Genomic DNA, 22706 nt, shown 5'->3' on the forward strand with positions numbered 1-22706 from the left:
GGGGGGGTCTGTGTGTGTGTGTGTGTGTGTGTGTGGTGTGTTTATTTGTACACCCCAAAAGTCCTTGATTTGTTTTCCAAAGAGAAAGATTTGAATGGCTTCCTCTGACACATACAGCACCACTGGGCAGCTCAACCCACTCAAGTGAGACATAATTAAACACCAAACCCAATCTTGTAAAGTTAAGTGACAAAACAACTCCACCCTAAGAAAAACAGAAACACCGCTTATTCCTGTGTGTCTCTGAGGAAATGTATTTCTGTTTATATCCTCTGATCTGATCTGGGATCTGTACTACTGTGTGGGCTGGTGAAAAATGAGCCTGTGTCCAGTAGCAGCCTGGTCATTACTGTTTAAAAGCTCTGATCACATCTCAGGGTTCTTATACTCCCCCACCTCAGATAGTCATCAGCAGACATATCAGAAAGGTAGAACCAGCCATAAACAAACACCCATTGACTTGAATGGGGATGGTCATTCTATGAATTATATTTCTATGTGACCAGACTCCAGTAGTCAGTCAGTAGCTTTCGATGACCCCTGCGGTATTATATTTGAGAAGCCTTAGAGTTTAGTCAGATAATCAGTTATCAGGAGGAATGGTGTGGTGAAGAATGAATGCCATCAGCGTAGCCAAAGTGAGAAACCTCACAGTGACGTGAGCAGGTCGAGAAAGTAAAGATACCAGTGATGCAGTGCTGCTGCCAGTCAGTCACATCTCCTCTGAGGATTGAAGACGGTGGCTGGGAAGTATCCCATATGAGGACAAAGGAGAGGATATCAGAGAGAAACTATGCTCTGTGGACAGGACAGGGGAACAGTGTCTCTGCATGGAATTGTCACATCGCAGGGCAATATTTCAGAAGTAGAGCTCTTATGAGCAGCCTGAAGTTGGATGTATTCTGCAACTAATCCAATAGCATGGTATACAATGAAGCCACGGCAGGCTAGAGTAGATGAGTGGGCTGATGTGTAAGCAGGTATTCTCACCACGTCCACTGTGCTGAACACATGGCAGTAGTGGTGGTTGGTCTGCAGGTCCTTGGTGATGTAGGCAAACGTGCACAGATCCTCTGGGTCCTGGGCCGCGCACGAGATGTTCCGGATTTCATGTTCTGCAATGATGTTCTGTATTTGGAGGAGGAACCAAGATTAATGTGGAGTCACAGCGGCAATAACACCAACCACTTTCACATCTCCATCATGGGAAAAAATTGTTAATGACACCTAAAAAGTTAAACCCTGTGACCCCTCGACCTACTGCCCTATTAAAGGACTATCTGTCATGTATATGACTCACTTAATAGACAGGGGTGAAATTTAGTAGGAGGGAGAGGGTTGGGCTGGATCAATGTGACAGGTGTGGTGTGATACTGGGCTGCTTACTCTGGTGTCTAGCCTCCATGGCTGGGGTGTGTGTATGAGKGAGACTAATCTGTCTAGTTGTCAGATATCGCTGTATGGATCAGGCCTAAGGTGAAAAGGGGGCACCCCGCCAACCAACCTTATTGGCCGCATCAATGAACTTCACCCCTTTATAGGTGATGGAGAGGACGATGGTGGGGACCTTCTTCATCTGCTCTGTTGACCTCTGAGCAACAGAGATGTATAGCATGAAAAGGAGAACATTAGCTTGGGTCCTGTAATCAGGAAAGCGCAGGTCCCAATGAAGAGCAACAGCTGGTACAATTAATCAAATTTAAGAAAATACAAGTTGCAACAAAGGGGAGAAAAATCAACAGATATAAGCTGAAATGTTAGATACAGTCTCTCTGGAGAAACAGAGGCTAGACATACCCTCATTTTGGCACAGGCATCCTGGGTGGACTCGGTCCCCCGTAGCTCCTTGATGAGCATAGATCCCAGGTACTGGAGAGAGGAGAGGGGAGAGCAGAACATTAATATAGTAGTACAGAGAGTGGGACACCATCTGTATTAAAGAAAGCCCTTAGTGAGTTACAACAGGAAGAGAGCCCTTACATTGGCTTCATATCCACAGGATTCAAAAATGAGCTTCTCAGGCTGGTGGTGCCAGTTCTGTACAGGGGTATAGGGTGCTGCCAGGCTGGGGGGTCGCAGGGTCAGACGAGGCTCACGATGCCGCTCCTCAGACCTCTCATGTGATCGGTGTCGTTCACTGCGGGAACGGTGGGGGGCCAAATCGTATTCGGGGTCGGGCCCCTTCCTCCCCCCAGGCTCCCCCAGGGGCAGGATGGGGTCCATGGAGCGGCCCGTATAGGAGTCCATGTGACTGATGGGAGAGGAGGTCTGGGATACCAGGTCCTGACACCTGATCTGGGACAGGCGGGGGGGCTTGACAGGAGGTTCCTCATAAGGCTGCTCGGCCAGTGAAGCGATGATCCGTTTCCTGTGTCCCAGCAGGGAGATCTTCAGCACCTGGAGAGACACAAGTAAACACAACCATAGAGCATGTTGCCATTTGGCACATATAAACTATTGAATTAAATAGCTACTTCGAAATGTTCTCGCTCAAACTACATTTCAGAGAGACACACTCACTTTGACAATCTCCAGTTCCCACAGGTTCTTGACACAGTCGAGGCTACGGTATCCGCTGGACAGGAAGCTGTGTTGGTACTCCTGCAGGCCCAGGAGGTCCAGCCAGGAGGACAGAGAGCTGCTGCCGTCGCAGCCGAGGGCCTTCACCTGCAGGGGGAGACTCACAGTCACACAATGATCTCTTCACACAGTCAGGGCCAGTCAACATTAACTAGTAGAGCTATAATGCTGCAAGGGGGCCATGGGGGAACCTTAGGTAGGGATCGAGCTGCATGCAGGATCTTCCTCCGATGTCCTGGGTCTGTGATGCCTATCTCCCTCAGGTCCTGCTCCTCCATCACATTACTACCCTGTAACAGAGAGAGAGGAAGTTCAGGTTAGAATGACATACATCACAATGATCCTACCGACATGGTCTCAATGTCGCCATAACGCCAGGCTTAGCTGCAGACAAGGAATTTGATAACACAATGATTAATTCAATGGAGGTAGTGGTTTTCTCCATATAATCAATGGAAATCTAATGCATCATTTTAGTGTTGGAGGGCTTTTAGGTTAAATCTAACACAATAAAACGGGACTAAGACAAAGACCAAACATATGGGTGGTTATTGATCTACCTGCCCAGATGCTGTCATTGCGGAAAGAAGGGGTCAATTCCTCTGGGGTGTCAAGAACTTTGACCCTCCTCTCCCATAGAGTTCACATACTGTACAGTAATAAACGTCAATACATTAAATGACATGTAATTTAAGTGTATGGGGGAGGGAGGGAGACAGGCATTAGAAGGGGTGAGAGGGGGTCAATACCATCTACAGTCCCACACAATACCATCTCCAAGGCTGGAACAGCCAGGCAGGAGCAACGGATCACTAATCAATGGATAAATCAGGGAATGGAAGGACAGTAGGGTGAAGGGGACTGAAAAGAGCCTCCCTCCACCGAGCGCCATTGATCGGGGTCACTCGATGGGTCCATCCATTGGTCTGAAGAGGAATCATTTGCCATTACTCAAATGACCAAATTGGCTAGGTGACGTACTATACACACTGTGCATTAAGTTGCTCAAAATCTGCTACTGTACGAGCATCAACTTGGGAGGTGACACACACTTAGGATCCTCTGCAGTGTTGTGTATGAGCCCTGTGTTAATCCCACCATGAGAGCAGTCAGGGGGATGGAAAGATGGAGGGATGGAGAGGGGAGGGAAATTGGGAGATGGATAGGAGGGAGGGGGCATCAGTGTGTGTGCCTATGGCACAGTGGAATCTACATAGGGGTGAAATGAGTAATTAAGACAACAGGCTGCTGAGTGGACTGCTGTTCCCTGTGGCTTCAGCCATGGCAGGGAGGCAGGCACTGTGTGTGTATATAACTGTGTGCGTGTGCACTTTCTTTTGGCTCTACTTTATTAACCTGAGCGTGTGTAAAGATCATGACTCAGGTATTTTCCACTCTGTTAGGATTATGTGTGTGTTAATGGGAGATGGGCAGAGGGGGAAACGAGGGGAAAACAAGGGGAGAGAGGGAGAGAGAGAAAGAGAGAGGAGGGAGGGAGAAGATAGAGGGAGATAAAGAGAGAGAGAGAAGGAGAAAAGAGAGGGAGAGAAAGAGTGAGGGAAAGAATGAAAGAGAGAGGGAGAGAAAGAGAGAGAGAGAAGAGCCATAAGGGAGAGGCCCTCAAAATGTTATCAGGGACAAAGCAACATGTTTCCTTTATTCATCTAATAACTCATAGTGGAATGACGGCTCGGAGCACACCTACACTCAGACCTGAACTGATCAATTCATTAATCTCTCTCCAGCTGATGATGAAGTGGAAAGAAGCGAGAGCAGAGCTGCCCACACCATCTAGATGTGGAGTGTTTAGAGTGTGGAGCACACCACTGATGCTGTGTTTGGAATGCTAAAGGAGGAGCAGCTACCGTTCACATCAGCACCAGGATTCAATAACGTTACGCAACACAGGTACAGTATACCAAAGACCTCTATGGAACACATACTGCCACAGATTGGTATACTGCTAATGCTGGGCCAGGGAGTCAGTGAGTGGCAAAATGCTCCAAGCCAATGGTAAATAATACATATCAGTTTATTTTCAAATGAGGCCATATGAGGATCCAAAATGTAAAGGGGGAGTTATTCAACTGAGTGATAGCATAATGTTGTTCTCAATAGATGGGTTGGTTGTTTAGCAACAAAACTGACGGGTGTACAACTATGGGGCAAATCAAATCAAATGTATTTATATAGCCCTTCTTACATCAGCTGATATCTCAAAGTGCTGTACAGAAACCCAGCCTAAAACCCCAAACAGCAAGCAATGCAGGTGTAGAAGCACCTGATGGATTGACCTTGATTGTCACATACATGTAACAATGTCCCGGTCCTCGGTGAGTACATCGTTTATTCTCCAATATTTACTGAAAAACAAATACATTTGCACAATGAGACACTTGTTGTTTCTCAAATACATTCTTACAGACGGCTCTAAAGGACCTACACTGGACTTTGTGCAAACTGGAAAATGCAATTCCTGTTCCGTTTATTGTACTGGGGACTTTAATAAAGAAATCTGAAGAAACACTAGCGAAGTTTTCACCATCCGCCGCCACTCACTTCAAAAACTCTACCATTGCTACTCTCCGTTCCAGGTGTTACAAGGCCCTTCCCTCTCCTTGCAAATCAGATCACCCTCTCCTGCTCCTCCCTTCCTATAGGCAGAAACCCAAACAGGAAGTACCCGTGGTAAGGACTATTCAATGCTGGTCTGACCAAATCGGACATTGTGTGTTTGCAGTGTTATTGGCAGTCACTGATGGGGTCAGAGGCGGCCATCATGTCGATACAGAGATGATTTCTAGGACTAACAGTATACACACAATCCCTCATCCCTGCCTGACTGCATTTCTCGATCCTGACACACATACTGATCTAACACCGCTCTGACAACCTCCCCACACTCACCCCAGTTACCACGGAGACTAGAGGAGTGCCCTTGGTCCTCATGACAAGGCCTTGAAGTATCCAATTCCTAATAAAAGGTAATTGAGTGGATGAAATTCTCCAACTGCCTGATATGAGACAAAATCCAACATTCACCTCCACCCCCCCTGTATAAGGCTTATTCTAAAATCAAATCAAATCAAATCAAATTTTATTTGTCACATACACATGGTTAGCAGATGTTAATGCGAGTGTAGCGAAATGCTTGTGCTTCTAGTTCCGACAATGCAGTAATAACCAACAAGTATCTAACCTAACAATTCCACAACTACTACCTTATACACACAAGTGTAAAGGGATAAAGAATATGTACATAAAGATATATGAATGAGTGATGGTACAGAACGGCATAGGCAAGATGCAGTAGATGGTATAGAGTACAGTAATACATATGAGATGAGTAATGTAGGGTATGTAAACATAAAGTGGCATAGTTTAAAGTGGCTAGTGATACATGTATTACATAAAGATGGCAAGATGCAGTAGATGATATAGGGTACAGTATATACATATACATATGAGATGAGTAATGTAGGGTATGTAAACATTATATTAAGTGGCATTGTTTAAAGTGGCTAGTGGTACATTTTTACATAATTTCCATCAATTCCCATTATTAAAGTGGCTGGAGTTGAGTCAGTATGTTGGCAGCGGCCGCTAAATGTTAGTGGTGGCTGTTTAACAGTCTGATGGCCTTGAGATAGAAGCCTTTTTCAGTCTCCGTCCCTGCTTTGATGCACCTGTACTGACCTCGCCTTCTGGATGATAGCGGGGTGAACAGGCAGTGGCTTGGGTGGTTGTTGTCCTTGATGATCTTTATGGCCTTCCTGTGACATCGGGTGGTGTAGGTGTCCTGGAGGGCAGGTAGTTTCCCCCGGTGATGCGTTGTGCAGACCTCACTACCCTCTGGAGAGCCTTACGGTTGTGGGCGGAGCAGTTGCCGTACCAGCGGGTGATACAGCCCGACAGGATGCTCTCGATTGTGCATCTGTAGAAGTTTGTGAGTGCTTTTGGTGACAAGCCGAATTTCTTCAGCCTCCTGAGGTTGAAGAGGCGCTGCTGCGCCTTCTTCACAACGCTGTCTGTGTGGGTGGACCAATTCAGTTTGTCCGTGATGTGTACACCGAGGAACTTAAAACTTTCCACCTTCTCCACTACTGACCCGTCGATGTGGATAGGGGGGTCTCCCTCTGCTGTTTCCTGAAGTCCACAATCATCTCCTTTGTTTTGTTGACGTTGAGTGTGAGGTTATTTTCCTGACACCACACTCCGAGGGCCCTCACTTCCTCCCTGTAGGCCGTCTCGTCGTTGTTGTAATCAAGCCTACCACTGTAGTGTCATCCGCAAACTTGATGATTGAGTTGGAGGCGTGCATGGCCATTCAGTCGTGGGTGAACAGGGATACAGGAGAGGGCTCAGAACGCACCCTTGTGGGGCCCCAGTGTTTGAGGATCAGCGGGGTGAGATGTTGTTACCTACCCTCACCACCTGGGGGCGGCCCGTTAGTAAGCCAGGACCCAGTTGCACAGGGCGGGGTCGAGACCCAGGGTCTCGAGCTTGATGACAGTTTGGAGGGTACTATGGTGTTAAATGCTGAGCTGTAGTCGATGAACAGCATTCTCACATAGGTATTCCTCTTGTCCAGATGGGTTAGGGCAGTGTGCAGTGTGGTTGCGATTGCGTCGTCTGTGGACCTATTGGGTCGGTAAGCAAATTGGAGTGGGTCTAGGGTGTCCGGTAGGTGGAGGTGATATGGTCCTTGACTAGTCTCTCAAAGCACTTCATGATGACGGAAGTGAGTGCTACGGGGCGGTAGTCGTTTAGCTCAGTTACCTTAGCTTTCTTGGAACAGGAACAATGGTGGCCCTCTTGAAGCATGTGGGAACAGCAGACTGGGATAAGGATTGATTGAATATGTCCGTAAACACACCAGCCAGCTGGTCTGCGCATGCCTCTGAGGACACGGCTGGGAATGTGCCGTCTGGGGCTGCAGCCTTGCGAGGGTTAACACGTTTAAATGTTTTACTCACCTCGGCTGCAGTGAAGGAGAGCCCGCAGGTTTTGGTAGCGGCCGTGTCAGTGGCACTGTATTGTCCTCAAAGCGAGCAAAAAAGTTATTTAGCCTGTCTGGGAGCAAGACATCCTGGTCCGCGACGTGGCTGGTTTTCTTTTTGTAATCCGTGATTGACTGTAGACCTGCCATACCTCTTGTGTCTGAGCTGTTGAATTGCGACTCTATTTTGTCTCTGTACTGGGACTTAGCTTGTTTGATTGCCTTGCGGAGAGAATAGCTACACTGTTTGTATTCGGTCATGTTTCCGGTCACCTTGCCCTGGTTAAAAGCAGTGGTTCGCGCTTTCAGTTTCACGCGAATGCTGCCGTCAATTCACGGTTTCTGGTTTGGGAATGTTTTAATCGTTGCTGTGGGTACGACATCGTCAATGCACTCTAATGAACTCGCTCACCGAATCAGCATATTCGTCAATGTTGTTGTTGGACGCAACGCGGAACATATTCCAATCCGGGTGATCGAAGCAGTCTTGAAGCGTGGAATCAGATTGGTCGGACCAGCGTGAACAGACCTGAGCGCGGGAGCTTGTTGTTTTAGTTTCTGTTTGTAGGCTGGAAGCAACAAAATGGAGTCGTGGTCAGCTTTTCCGAAAGGAGGGCGGGGGAGGGCCTTATATGCGTCGCGGAAGTTAGTATAACATTTACATTTACATTTAAGTCATTTAGCAGACGCTCTTATCCAGAGCGACTTATAACAATGATCCAAGGTTTTACCGCCCTGGTAGCACATCGATATGCTGATAGAATTTAGGGAGTTTTGTTTTAGATTAGCCTTGTTAAAATCCCAGCTACGATGAATGCAGCCTCAGGGTGTGTGGTTTCCAGTTTACAAAGAGTCAGATAAAGTTTGTTCAGGGCCATCGATGTGTCTGCTTGGGGGAAAATATACGGCTGTGATTATAATCGAAGAGAATTCCCTTGGTAGATAATGCGGTCGACATTTGATTGTGAGGAGTTCTAGATCAGGTGAACAGAATGACTTGAGTTCCTGTATGTTGTTTATGATCACACCAATCGTCTCGTTAATCATAAGGCATACACCCCGCCCCTCTTCTTTCCAGAAAGATGTATGTTTCTGTCGGCGCGATGCGTGAAGAAACCAGCTGGCTGCACGACTCCGACCGTTAGCGTCTCTTGAGTTAGCCATGTTTCCGTGAGCAGAGAACGTTACAATCTCTGATGTCTCTCTGGAATGTTACCCGTGCTCGGATTTCATCAACCTTATGTCAAACGAGTGGACATTGAGAACAGGAGTGAGTAGTATGCCTAGGGAGCTGCGAGCCGGCGACCTGTGCCCGTCTCCGGAAGAAGACCTCCGGACCAGGAGACCGCTCGTTTGCCCTTTTACAGCGTCCGCATTAGGGTCGCCGGCTGGGATCAGATCCATTGTATTGGGTGGAAGGCAAAACACTGGATCCGTTTCGGGAAAGTCATATTCCTGGTTGGAACGATGGTGAGTTGACGTTAATCTTATATTCAGTAGTTCCTCCCGACTGTATGTAATGAAACCTAAGATTACCTGGGGTACCAATGTAAGGAATAACACATAAAAAAACAAAATACTGCATATTTTCCAAGGAACGCGAAGCGAGGCGGCCATCTCGGTCGGCGCCGGAAGTAGTCCCTTCAGCCATGGCCTCAAACTGCAGGAGAACTTGTGATAAACAGTCTCAATCAGACTCAAATGACTAGGAACTCTACGGGGTAATCTCGTTAAAGCCCTTTGACTAATGTTTTCTCTTTGCAGGTTATAGTAAGAATACATTACAGAGAGGGAGCTGTCTGCACCATAGGGGACTGAACCATTAACTGCATGTGTATGTTGTTGTGTACCTTTGTCCATCCATTGGTATGCATAGTATGTGCAATGTACAGTATGTTTAAAGCACAGTAAAGTAGCATGTGAGTGAGCGTGGGTGTATATAAAATCAGTAACCTGTACATCAAATGAGATCGACACAAAATTATCAAAACTGATTTATTAATCTCAGGGAATGCAAAACATTTTAGAACAAGTGCCAAGGGTGAGTAAGGGGAAGCTAAACAGTCCTTTTTGCTATTGATAAGCTTCAGTGAATGGGGAAATGAGATAGAATGCCAGAGGAATCTAAAATGGTGGCTAAAATGGTGATCTTAGATCACATCTTATACCACCAGTGAACAGAACTCAATTCAACAATGCAAGGGTCCTCGAAAAGTTATAAAACTCCTAAAAATGACCTCACTTTTTAACTATACAGAGACATGAAGGACCAGCTGTACAGGAACCTACATTATTCTACCCCAATTATGCAATGCTTTGTTCAAAAACAGTCCTGTAACCTCTGTTACAACATATAATGTACCTAATGGATCAAACTGTTGTTTTTCTGTCATAGTTTGTCCTCCGTTCCATACATCTCAATAAAGCTCTGCTCCCTCTGCTCTCCCTGGCACTTCATTAGAATTCTGCTTTCTCTCTGCTTGGATTGTTCTGCCTAGCGTTACACCTGAGGTGCATGACTGCTCCAGACTAAGTGTTAACTCTCAGAAGCAGGGTCATGAGCTRGGGAGACTGAGACAGTTAGCCTGGCTATGGACTAGCCCACCTACAGTATGTTATGCCAACTAAATAATAAAATGACTGGAGGGGCATCAAATGTGTTGTGTTTGTGTGGGGGTATGTATGCAGATTGTTAAATGGACGTCAACAAAATAACTTACAACTTTGAGCTAATCCTTTTTAAAATGTCTAAATGCACACAATAACAATGTAAAAATCCCTTAGGCCGTTCCTCCGCTCTCCTTGAGTTGATAAGGCATGGCAGTTAGTCTGTCCTGCTATTACCATATTACCATTACCTAGTCATCAGAGGCTGCAGTGTGTTCATTACGTGACTGATTTGTGCCGAGAGAACCAAGAAACAGAAGAGATGAAGAGAGAGAGGGAGACTGGACTGTGAGGATCACACAGGCTGGCGGAGTCACAGAGGAAGACTGTTTGGCTGGCTGGCTGCGCCACTCCTCTGATGTTGCTCATTGCCATCATTGTGATGTTTGATTACAAGCCGAGCAGCAGTCTAAGTCTCTTCCCTGGGCAATCATTACCGCTACTGTGTATGCCTGCGACTCCTCTGCTGACCTCAGAGACTTCAATGAAATTCATTCCTTTTGACTGCATTGATGAACAGGCGCTCTACTGCTGTGAAGTCTCACCAACAGAGCGGGAGCCTCGAAAAAGATCGAGACGCTGTGAACGCCAACTCAGTGTTGTTTCCATCACAGTACCGGCTGCCACTAGTAAGATGCTCTTTGAGTTAGACTAGTAATTTATGTACAAAGAGGAAGTGTCGTTTTTTTGCGACAGGCATTACCAGTTTAYCTGTCAGCATACAGAGTAGAGAGAGTCTTAGAAGGGATGCTTGCCTCTTCGACTCGTTCCCTCTGGGTCAATAGAGAAACGTATCTCATTAATTTTATGAAGGGCTTCTCCTTCGCTTGTGTCCGACAACACAATACAATCACTGTTATCGTATTGATTTGGTGGTGGGCGCGGCCAAGGAGAGATCACAGTACTCTGCCTGCTGGAATAAATTGAGTTTAATTAGGAACTGTCAAGGCTGCTCTGTAGACCACACATCACAACAACACTGACTCACCCCATAACCAAGGGTAAAAGCTTCAGATGGCGACGATCTTTTCAATTCTACATTTATTTTTGTGCAGTCAGTATGATTTGAAGACGGGAAAAATGCTTAAAAAATGTCATTTCATTTTCTGACAGCACATACTTTGAGTAGCTGAACCTAAAATCTGAGTTGTTGAACAGCTGGCAAAGCAGTCTTCGTACTCAAACTTCACTCTATTAGGCATCTTCAGACTGACATTTTTGGAGTGTGGGATGTTTGTGTACCCCACTGGCCGACATGTGGCGCTCAGTGCTGAGAAGGTTTATTAATGAGAGGGGTGTATGAGGGGCTTATGTGCAGCTATCACAACCTACTGCTAATGGGCCAGAAGTCCAGGGATTAATATAAATATAGTTATCTGCCTGCTAAGTACAGTTTTCATTACTTCTGGTGAAGAATATCAAATTCCTTCCAAATTAGGTAAAAATGACAGGCCCAGTACAGCTGGCAAGAGCAGACAAACATACACACATTGTTTCCCAGACAGAGACCCAAAGAAGACCTTGGAATACACACAAACACACACCCTCTCGATGCCTCACTGATGATTTGTGCACATCAGATATCCATAGTGCACAGGGAGGGATGTAGAGTCACTGGTGCTTAGCATGCATGAAATGGTACTTGTTGTAGAGCCAATACAGCCGCACCTCCGGGCAAATATATTACATTTGTTTATATGGGTCTCAAGCTTGAAATGCTTGATTGATTACAAACCAATCCACCCACATCTGAGAGAATGTACTGAGTCATGTGGGTGGGAGCACTTTGGAAAGTAACAACAGGGAACTTCTGATTTCAAGGCACATATTGAGAACCCTTAAGGTCACCGTTTACTGAAATAGCTGACAAGAAGAAATGTTACAAAATGGTTACTGCTTTTGTCCAAAATCCCTCCTACAGAATGGAGCAAAGCAGGTGGTCTGAGCCCAGGAAAATAGATAYGAAATTGTCAGTGCCGAGAATTGCCAGAAAGAGGAGGAATAAAATGAGGGGATAAGGGAGGAGTGAGGAAGGCAGGGAGGGAGAGAAGAGGAAAGCGACAGAGCTTCAAGTCAGAGAATTTAACACAGGTATTGGTGTCAAGAGAGAGAGGGATGGAGAGAAAAGCTGACTAATCTTAGGCCAAAACCTGTCACCCCTTCCCAACACCACATCCTTCCCCCAAGCTCCAGAGTCTGTGCAGAAACCCAGAGAAATAAACTAATCCGGTGTGAGAGAACAGCCCTCTAAAAATCACACTGGAGAATGTTCTGCAATTTGCCTGCCTATGCTGAATATGCTCCCACGATGCAACAGTTCATTAAAGATAATCATAGCAGGTGCATTTTAATGTAGCTTATCCACTCTGACACAGCTGCTCCATTCAGCCATCAAACCAAAGTGCCAATATAGACAAGGCCAAGGCTGGGAATCATAAACCCAGGCCAAACTGCTGATGGTCAGGCTGTTGTTGCCTCTGAGGTTGTGGTTAAGCCATGGGTGAATTTGATCCACTCTTGTGTGACTAGATCAGAGACAAAGAAAAACCACTGAGGGAGGATAAAAATGAACAGGAAATACAACGAGAGAGAACAAGGGAATGCGGTCTTTTCCGTAGACCCACTTCGGCTACAATTTATGACCGTCCCTCACGTAAATCACTGTAACCACAGCAGACAATCAACACTTCCCATTGACCTTCACTGTCTGGAGAAGAGAGTAAAGACATTGGAACCAGAAAGTGCTGTGACTGCATCCCTTCACCAACACTCTGCTAAAAACGGTAGGTAATGCATCATGTCCCCTCTAAGTAGGGAAGGACACATTCAGCACCTGTGACTATAGATATTTTAAGGGGGAAGCACGCACGCACACACCACACTCATCTGAGAGTGAAATGAATATTTCAGGGAGGTGTGTGTGAGTGTGTGTACATGTTTTCCTACCTTATCAGGACCACAATGTTCTGACAAGTCACCAGAATGTCTGGACAAGGTAGGAAAACAAGAACAAGTCTGGACATTTTTCATGTCCCCAAATTTGTTAAAATGCTATTTTAGGCTTACGGGTTAGGTTTAGGGTTAAGGTACGGGTTAGGTTTAAGGTTAGGTTCAGGGGTTAGGGGATATAGGATTTTAAATGGGAATCCATGTTACTCCGCAAAAAATCCTGAAAATTCACAAAAACAAAGCTGTGTGTGTGTAGGTACAGCAGTAAGCCTTGGTGAGATGGGACAACATTGCCCTCTAATTTACACCTTGCAGCCCACTCCCCTGCCAGGCCAGCTGGGACCTCCATCCTCCCCTGCATCAATACCCCCCTGCAGCTGCTAAAAACCAAACAGGGCTGGAAAACAACAATACAGCACATTGGGGGCTGGATAACCCCCGTCGGCCCGGCAACACCAGCCCGACGGTTATTGAGATAGTTATATTACGGTGAGGCAGCAGCTGGTACTCAGGCAGCCAATTGATTGCGAGTGAACGAATTTGAGACCATGCCGGTATTGGCTGAGCAGCTGTAAGGTGAGTGTGGTAGGAGGTAAATGGTGATCCCAACAGCAATAATGACATCAAACACATAACTGCTGACAGCAGGGTGATAACACAGGTCATGTTGGTCTTGAAAACCTGGGAATAGACTGAATAGGTTTGGTGTGCACTGTGCAGCTTTCTGTTCTGTTAACACAGAGTCTAGTTAGCTCTCGTGTTAACCCTTTCCACATGCCCCCCTCGCTCTAGCCTGACTGCTCCATCTGCTGCGCTGTGACATGTTCTTGACTGCGGCTCTTTTTTTTATCGTAGCAGAGTCCTTGAAAATATTTGACAGTCATTTATTCAAGGCATTCGTGACTGACTGTCAGTGTGTGTGTTTGATAGAAAGGGAGCCTAGGGAGTTCGCTGGTCTTTTCATCTTTAAAGGCTTTGGTTTAATTGCGTTTACAGAGGTATTTAGAGCCACTGGCCCAGTAAACAGGAACATCACATTATTGGGATGTGATGCCAATGCCCTCTGTCACCACCAGTCGGGTGAACATCATCTAATCAGACAGCCACTGAGTGGAGGGGCCCCAATAAATCTAATCAACATCCAGCCTGATCCAGGCATCAAACCAACCAACTGTTACAGTCCTGTCAGGAGGGCTAAAGGCCTACCTTTCTGAGATGAACGTTGTTGATGTCATCTGAGCAGGTCATTTAATGTACAGTATGAACTGTATTCAATTTTCCAACAAGGCAAATTGGATGGAATGTTCGCTACATAAACATACACCATTTTTCAAATATTTTAAAGGAAAAGCTTCATCATCATGCAATTCAGGTATAACCTTTGTGATTGAACAAAAGGCAAGATTTCAAAAAGCTTGTATGTGAATGAAATATTTGAAACAGACATCACACAAGGACAGGACCCCTTGAGCACCTGGGTCTTAATGCAGAGAGGAGAATCACAAAGGTGTGATTGAATGAAAGGAGGAGGCAGGAATCTCAGGGGGGTTTAAGTAAATTGGAATTTACAGGGAAAGCTAATGGGATCTGCTAAGGCTAACGGACGGCTGCAGCGATATTTGATTAATACCCACTGACGGAGGAGAAGACTGACTCTCTGACTTTGAAAGTAGGTAGGCAGGTAGAACAGAATAAAAGATAATTACAGAAGATGAATGACAGTGATACAGATAGAGACAGATACAGACAGATAGAGACAGTGAGCCAGAGAGAGATGGTGAGACTGACAGTGAGAGAGAGTGACGGTGAGAGCCGGTTAGAGCCAGAGCCGGTGAGAGCCAGTTAGCCAGAGCCGGTGAGAGCCAGTTAGCCAGAGCTGGTGAGAGACAGTGAGCCAGAGAGAGAGGAAGGAGGGGATGAGACAGCACAGATAAGCCCAGAAGGAGTGAGACGTAGGTACAATATAAGAGGACAGACACAGACAAACAAGACACAGAGCGACAGAGAGACACAGAGAGACACAGAGAGACAGAGAGAGAGACAGAGAGACAGAGAGCGACAGAGAGACACAGAGAGCGACAGAAAGACACAGAGAGAGATGAGAGAGACAGAGAGACACAGAGAGCGACAGAGAGACACAGAAGAGAGATTAGAGAGAGACAGAGAGAGAGAGAGAGAGAGAGAGAGAGAGAGAGAGAGAGAGAGAGAAGAAGGAGGGGTGTGTACTAGTCACTCACCATGTAGTGCAGGTCGTCGAAGCCGTTGAGCAGTAGCTTGCTCTCGTACTGCGGCAGCCCCACGTGTTCCAGCCAGTCTCCCACAGGCTGGTCCAGCAGCCGCCCAGCCGCACCACCTGCAGACAGAGGGAAGCGCTTGAGCAGGGAGAAGCCATTGAGCCGGTAGCAGCGGCACTCTGACGACGAAACATGGCACTGCCACATCATCCTGGGCCAGCAGAGCCGAGCGCACCAGCACCAAGAGGGCAGGGGAGACAGCTTGGCGGTGGCACCACAGTGGGCATGCGTCAGCTCCCGCACAGCAGCGGGGGCCAAACCAATGACTTAGGATCGGGTTTAATAACAAACCCCTGGGTCTCAGGGGCTTGGGTGTCAAAGGGGTTTGGGGTCCCCTCTGCTGGTTAACAGTATGAGTCCTGTGTCCAGACTGCTGTGTTCACCAGCTCAAACCCACTCAAAAACAGGTGTAGATTGAACAGAGTCGAGAACAGCCACACATGTAACATTGTTCTGCTTAGAACGACAACAACAAAACAAAATGTTCCATTTGCACAAAACAAATTGCATTAACACTCCAAGATGAGTTCTCATAAAACAGGAAATAGGCTATTCTGTCTAAAGTAGCAAGCAAGCAGATTCATCTTTCTGCTAATTTGCTCTAGTTGTTAATGAGGGAGAGGGTCTCTGAAACGAGAGAGAAGAACAATCTATCACAGAAGTTAGGCAATTCGTTCCGGCCCAGTGAAAAGTTCTTTAGAACTCGCACAGAGCAGCAAGGAGATGGGTGATTAAAACAGTGCATCCCATGGCCCATCCCTGTTTCTCCTCACAGTCAGCAAATCATACACACACTGTCACGCACAAGGCAGGAATCTCCCACCTGGATCACATGACGTGTGAATCAGGAAACCCAGCGTGTCAGAAAGGAGCGACAGGTACTAACAGAAAACCAGAGAGTGACGATAATAAGCTTGAGATGACTATGATAAATCAAATCAGGTGTACCAGCTATGCTTGGTATTAACTCAAGGCCTCCTTGTGGCTCCTGAAACAGGGAATACACTATGCTGTGATGAGCAAAGGTTGAGCTGGTGCTTTGACTCTGGACCGGTGAACAATTTAAATCTAATACATTAACTAGATCATTCTGATAAAAGCTAACTCAATGCATGAACCTGTGCGTTAATCCTAATCGTTTAGAATGCTAAGGTCAGAAGCTTTCGTGACTTGTGATCGACATGACTAATTTAAGGCAAAGCTGAATATTAAAACATCCCAGCTAAAATAATCTGTCCTCAGTGCAGCCATCTGCCATCGCCTCTTACACAGTTTGTCTAGTATCATTCAAATTAATTGCAAATCATTTAAATAGGAGCACTTGAGATGCAATTCTTTTTCTGTGCCTCAATGATGTAGAAGATATATCAAACTCATCAATACAAAGACATCAAATCCTACAACAGACTAATACAAAAACAATCTATATAACAATCAATTTGGTTTGGGACCCTATTTAAAACACAATGTCTTGCCAGAGTCCACACAGAGTTCTGCTCCTGTCATTCCACACACCACACAAACAAACAGACTTCAGTTTTTTCCGCAGCCAGCACACTTTGAAGTATGAACAAATCTAGCAAGTATCCAGAGTCTTATACTTCATCCGGCTTTTTAGACCCGTTTCAAGTCTCCAGGCTACACTGCTCTTCAAGCTCACTCTTCATGCACACAGTGTAATTCACCGGCTCCCTCCTTTAAAACAGCAGCTCCTTCTGTTAAAACTCCAATACACCACACAAGGTGTTCAGGCAAACGAACGGTCCACACAAAATCCTAGAGATGCTCAGGGTGGTGTCCTTCCATTGTCCTGACTGTTCACTGTACTTCTGCCTGCGATTCCTCTCCTCTCCCTCCCGCTTTCTTTTGCTCGCTCTCACTCCCCTCCTCACTCGCGCGTCCCCATTACTCCCTCCCTTCTCTCCCACCCTTTCCCTCTCTCGCTCCCCCTCTCTCTGATACACTGCAGGGCTGCTGTTCATGGTCTGTGAGCTGCTGCCATTCCAAGCACCTACATGGACCCCTGTTCCTCACTACATCCACTGTTGATCCTTGCTCTTCTGATCTCAATCCTTTTCTTTTCTTACTCTGGAAATCTCTCCATCTGTCCTTGCTAAGAAACTCATCAGCTAGCAGGAAATGAAGGACGAGGGTGTTGGGACCGGTATTACAGGGACCAGCAACAGGGAACTTCACAGCACCCCCTGCTAGTTACCACCACCACTATGCAGAAAGAGGAATACACAGGGCTCGATCAGAGGAGAGAGAGTACAGTACAGTGCCTTTTCACATGGTGAGCATAAAAAATAGCTTTTCTCAAATAAGTATTTCCTGCTGCAGGTCCCATGATGATCTCCTGACAGCAGTGGCCAGGCTTCTTGTGTCTCTCTGTGTTTCATAATGTTCCTTCAATTCATAAGAGGATGAATGTATCTCACCGGAGAAAGCATCCGAGCGAGCGAGACAGAGCCCCTCTGCCTCTGTAGCCCAAGCCCATCTATCTGATGCTGTCTGGTCACATTGTTGCCGCCCATAACATCGAATGCAAGGGAAGCCAGCAAGCATTTGGCCTCCCTTGATATTGTTTTTAATTAAATAATAGCCAATCAGCATCGAGTTAAACTGGGTGAGCTCAACTGTGAATGGTCCTGGTGCACCAACAACAACAAAAGTGTCAAGGGAAGCCAGTTTGGATTTGGCTTCACACCAAGCACATCAAAAGCAGAATGTCAATGTAATTTACAGGAAAAAAAGTGGCATCTTGTTGTGTCATTGTCCTCCGGTGGCTAGCTACCTAGCTAAAATCAATTTCCAAAATTAGCCATGGATGGAGATAGGGATTTGGACTTGTGGTTTTACTTAATTCTCCATACCGGCCAACCATAAATTCATACATTGTCCCCTGGCCTGAGAGGATGGAAGTTTAATATGTAGTTAGATGTAGAAGGTTAACTAGCTGGCCTGGAACATTGTTGCCCATGAAAGGAAGTTAAGCTAGCGAGCAAGCATTTTAGCCACGTAGCCTAGGACAACAAAAACTAAAAGTGTGTACTGTATGACAGAGTCATAGACCGTTTCGTCAACATGAAAGAGAGGAGGATGTCATTGGCATTTCTCTACAAGTAGGGTGAGTCAACATATTTTTTCTAGAGTACATGCACACACATCACACAAATCAGTACCATGGACAGCCACATAATAATTCGCTTACGTTGATTGGTCTAAATAGTTTTTGGTATCTTTTCGTTTTCACTGTATTAAACTAAGCATAGGTGATTTGATGATGTTGAAATAAATTAAAATATGGTTCTAAATCAATGGTTGTTTAGTAAACAGGGCTCCCGAGTGGCGCAGCGGTCTAAGGCACGGAGGCGTCACTACAGTCCCTGGTTCGAATCCACGCTGTATCACATCCGGGCATTATTGGGAGTCCCATAGGGCGGCGCACAATTGGCCCAGCGTCGTCCGGGTTTGGCCGGTGTAGGCCGTCATTGTAAATAAGAATTTGTTCTTAACTGGCTTGAATTGTTAAATAAAAGGTTCAATATTATTTTWTTTTATTTTTTTAATAGTCCAAAAATGTCAGAAACATTTACTTACATGACCTACAGCATGGTCAAGCAACTGTTTGTTACATTTCAAATGCTTTGTATTTATTAGGGATCCCTATTAGCCAAGGCTGCAGCAACTCTTCCTGGGGTCCAAACACATTAAGGCACTTACAGCACACATAAAACAAAAGATAAAACAGTACATTATAAAACATTATTACACCACTACACCATTATTACATAATCTACAATACAAAATGTATAATACCACCATACAACAATATTACAATGTACATGTGTGTGGAACGTGTGTGCGTATGCGTGTATACCTGTGTGTGTCTCTTCAGTTCCCTCTGTTTCATAATATGTATTTTTATATATATATWTTTTTTTAATCTGATTCTACTGCTTGCATCAGTTACCTGATGTGGAATAGAGTTCCATGTAGTTATGGCTCTATGTACTGTAGTACTGCGCGGCAGGTAGCCTAGTGGTTAGAGTGTTGGGCCAGTAACTGAAAGGTTGCTGGATCGAATCCCCAAGCTGACATGGTACAAATCTATCGTTCTGCCCCTGAACAAGGCAGTTAACCCACTGTTCCCCTGTAGGCCGCATTGTTAATATGAATTTGTCCTTAACTGACTTGCGTATTTAAGTAAAACAAAAATAATATTCTGTTCTGGACTTGGGGATTGTGTAGAGACCTCTGGCGGCATGTCTTGTGGGGCATGCATGGGTGTCTGAGCTGTGTGCCAGTAGTTTAAATTAGAGGTAGACCGATTTCATTTTTCAACGCTGATACCGATTATTGGAGGACCAAAAAAAGCCGATACCGATTAAATCGGCCAATATATATATATATACACACTGAACTTAAATAAATATTGAAACATGCTCAATTTGGTTTAAATAATGCAAAAACACAGTGTTGGAGAAGAAATAATAATTTGGCTTTTTTTTCTTGGCATGGCTTCCCCAGTGATTTTACCTCAGCACCGTTACTGCTCGTTGAAATAGTGCTCTGGGAGTGGGAGCCATAGAGATAACACCAGTTTTACCTCTATGGTGGGAGCGAAGCAGGTCTAGCTGGTGGTTAAGATGCTGTAGTTGATGTAGACTAATTCAGAGGCAGGTTAACAACCCAAACAACCACAGAAGGAGCAGGCCAGGGTAATAACAACAGCTGCAGTGGGCTTGCCTAATTCTTGCAAGTCTGCAAGGGAACATGAGCTCATCCCCTAACATACATGCCTGTTAATATTTTAACAGCTCACTTCAAAGCAGACCACAACAAACAAGCAAAAAACTGCCAGAATGCAATAACGAGATGGCCAACGGTTTTCCTTTTTTCTCTTTTCATTGGAATATAGCCGTCGGCTTAAGAGTCTGGGTTAGGCTAGTTCATCTTCCTTCTGTGACTTTAAAGGAGAAGCATATTGTAGAGAAGAAAATGGGACGATGGGGGAGGAGGCTGACAGGGATGGAGGACATGGTTCTGGTTCACTACCACAGTCCCATGGTCCCCGAGTGACCATCCATCAGACCTAAAGGACAGGCAGCTTCATGCTATTGGAGTGCTGCAGACAGTATTGCAGGCTAACATGTGTGGTATACATTATTCACTGCAATTTGCGGTAATACACCTGGTCCCTTCCTAGTTCAGCCATTTTGTCCTACAGCCACAAAGGAAACATGGGCAAAACCAGCAGAAGTGGGGTACCAATATGAGTCAGAAAAGTGTCTGAATAGACAGGCTTAAATCAAGGACAGCCACAGTGTGAGCCAAACAGATCCATGTCTTTACAGTAAACCTTCTGCTTAGGCTACATAGAACACACTGGGAATTGTTGAAGGTCATTTCTGACAATGGTCGATTCAACTCAACTATTGATCTACATTCAAAATAAAGCCATGTGGCACTAAAGTAATCTCTTGTGACCGACCCACTTGTATAATGGGTCCCTCTTATGTGCTATTCAAAGAGCCAGCTGCCCACCCGGATGGTACCTTTGTGTCTCTGGCTCAGTCATCACCAACATCACTTCCCACACGCTCTCTATACCGCCAGTGTGGTTATCATTATTCAGGCATGTACTGTATCTTTCAATAGCCGGCTCAGTTCCCCGGCTTTAAGCCATTCGCATGGATCAAACGACTGGTCTCCAGAGACCATTACAAAGCCCAAATAGTATACACATGAAGTGGTGGTGGTGACTTCCCTAACAGAATGACTAGACACACACACACACACACACACACACACACACACACACACACACACACACACACAAATAGGATCCCAAGGCGTGTACAACAATGCCAGCTGTATTATACACTTTATTAAGACTAATGGATGTGGCTTTGAAGAAAACAGAAAGCTGTGAAATGGAACAAACAAAAAAATCACGAGGTACTTGTTGAATCATCTCGGCCAAAATAGCCAACTGTGTAATGAAGAGTTGTATCTTAAAGCATCAGGGACACAGGGTTGGATTCACAGAGCACATCATTCTAACTGGGATGGATTGTATTACACAAGAGGATAAAAGGAAGATCAAATCTAGAGGAGAGAAACTCATTTATTTCTTCTATATATATATATTGGGAGTTTTGGGAGTCTTAACGAGAATGAGTTGTCATGTTTATGTAAAGTATGTAAATGTATGCAAAATACACCCCTTCAAATGAGTGGATTCTATTTCAGCCACACCGTTGATGACAGGTGTATATAATCGAGCACACAGCCATGCAATCTCCATAGGAACATTGTCAGTAGAATGGCCTTACTGAAGAGCTCAGTGACTTTCAACTTGGCACCATCATAGGATGCTACCTTTCCAACAAGTCAGTTTGTCAAATTTCTGCCCTGCTAGAGCTACCCCGGTCAATTGTAAGTGATATTGTGAAGTGGAAACATCTAGGAGCAACAACGGCTCAGTCGCGAAGTGGTTGGCCACACAAGCACAGAGAACGGGACCGCCGAGTGCTGAAGCGCGTAGCTCATGAAAATCGCCTGTCCTCGGGTTGCAACACTCACTACCAAGTTCCAAACTGCATCTGGAAGCAACGTCAGCACAAGAACTGTTTGCCGGGAGCTTCATGAAATGGGTTTCCATGGCCAAGTGTCGGCTGGAGTGGTGTAAAACTCGCCGCCATTGGACTCTGGAGCAGTGGAAACACGTTCTCTAGAGTGATGAATCATGCTTCACCATCTGACAGTCCAACGGATGAATCTGGGTTTGGCAGATGCCAGTAGAACAACTGTAAAGTTTGGTGGAGGAGGAATAATGGTCTGGGGCTGTTTTTCATGGTTTGGGCTAGGCCCCTTAGTTCCAGTGAAGGGAAATCTTAACACTACAGTATTCAATGACATTCTTTGCCGATTCTGTGCTTCCAACTTTGTGGCAATAGTTTGGGGAAGGCCCTTTCCTGTTTCAGCATGACAATGCCCCCATGCACAAAGTGAGGTCCATACAGAAATGGTTTGTCGAGATCGGTGTGGAAGGACTTGACTGGCCTGCACAGAGCCCTGAAATCAACCCCATCGAACACCTTTGGGATAAATTGGAACGCCGACTACGAGCCAGGCCTAATCGCCCAACATCAGTACCCAACCTCACTAATGCTCTTGTGGATGAATGGAAGCAAGTCCCCGCAGCAATGTTC

The 22706-nt window shown here is 45.6% G+C and overlaps 1 protein-coding gene across 11 annotated transcripts in view; it reads right to left on the reverse strand.

Annotated features, from left to right (window-relative positions):
* The window catches only part of LOC111977077 (ankyrin repeat and SAM domain-containing protein 1A), a 103787-nt gene that overhangs the window by 7402 nt on the left and 73679 nt on the right, over positions 1–22706 (reverse strand). For 10 of the 11 annotated variants that reach the window (XM_070447938.1, XM_070447936.1, XM_070447941.1 and 7 more), the window contains 7 exons: positions 15433–15548; positions 2772–2870; positions 2521–2667; positions 1981–2397; positions 1798–1869; positions 1505–1591; positions 991–1128 (listed from right to left, as the gene is read on the reverse strand). In XM_070447938.1, the coding sequence (XP_070304039.1) occupies positions 991–1128; positions 1505–1591; positions 1798–1869; positions 1981–2397; positions 2521–2667; positions 2772–2870; positions 15433–15548 (1076 nt within the window). Of the gene's footprint in view, positions 1–990; positions 1129–1504; positions 1592–1797; positions 1870–1980; positions 2398–2520; positions 2668–2771; positions 2871–15432; positions 17313–22706 lie in introns of those variants that run through there. The other variant, XM_024006375.2, reaches the window with a different exon arrangement.

Source organism: Salvelinus sp. IW2-2015, linkage group LG17, assembly GCF_002910315.2.
Source record: "Salvelinus sp. IW2-2015 linkage group LG17, ASM291031v2, whole genome shotgun sequence".
NCBI classification, from domain to species: Eukaryota; Metazoa; Chordata; class Actinopteri; order Salmoniformes; family Salmonidae; genus Salvelinus; species Salvelinus sp. IW2-2015.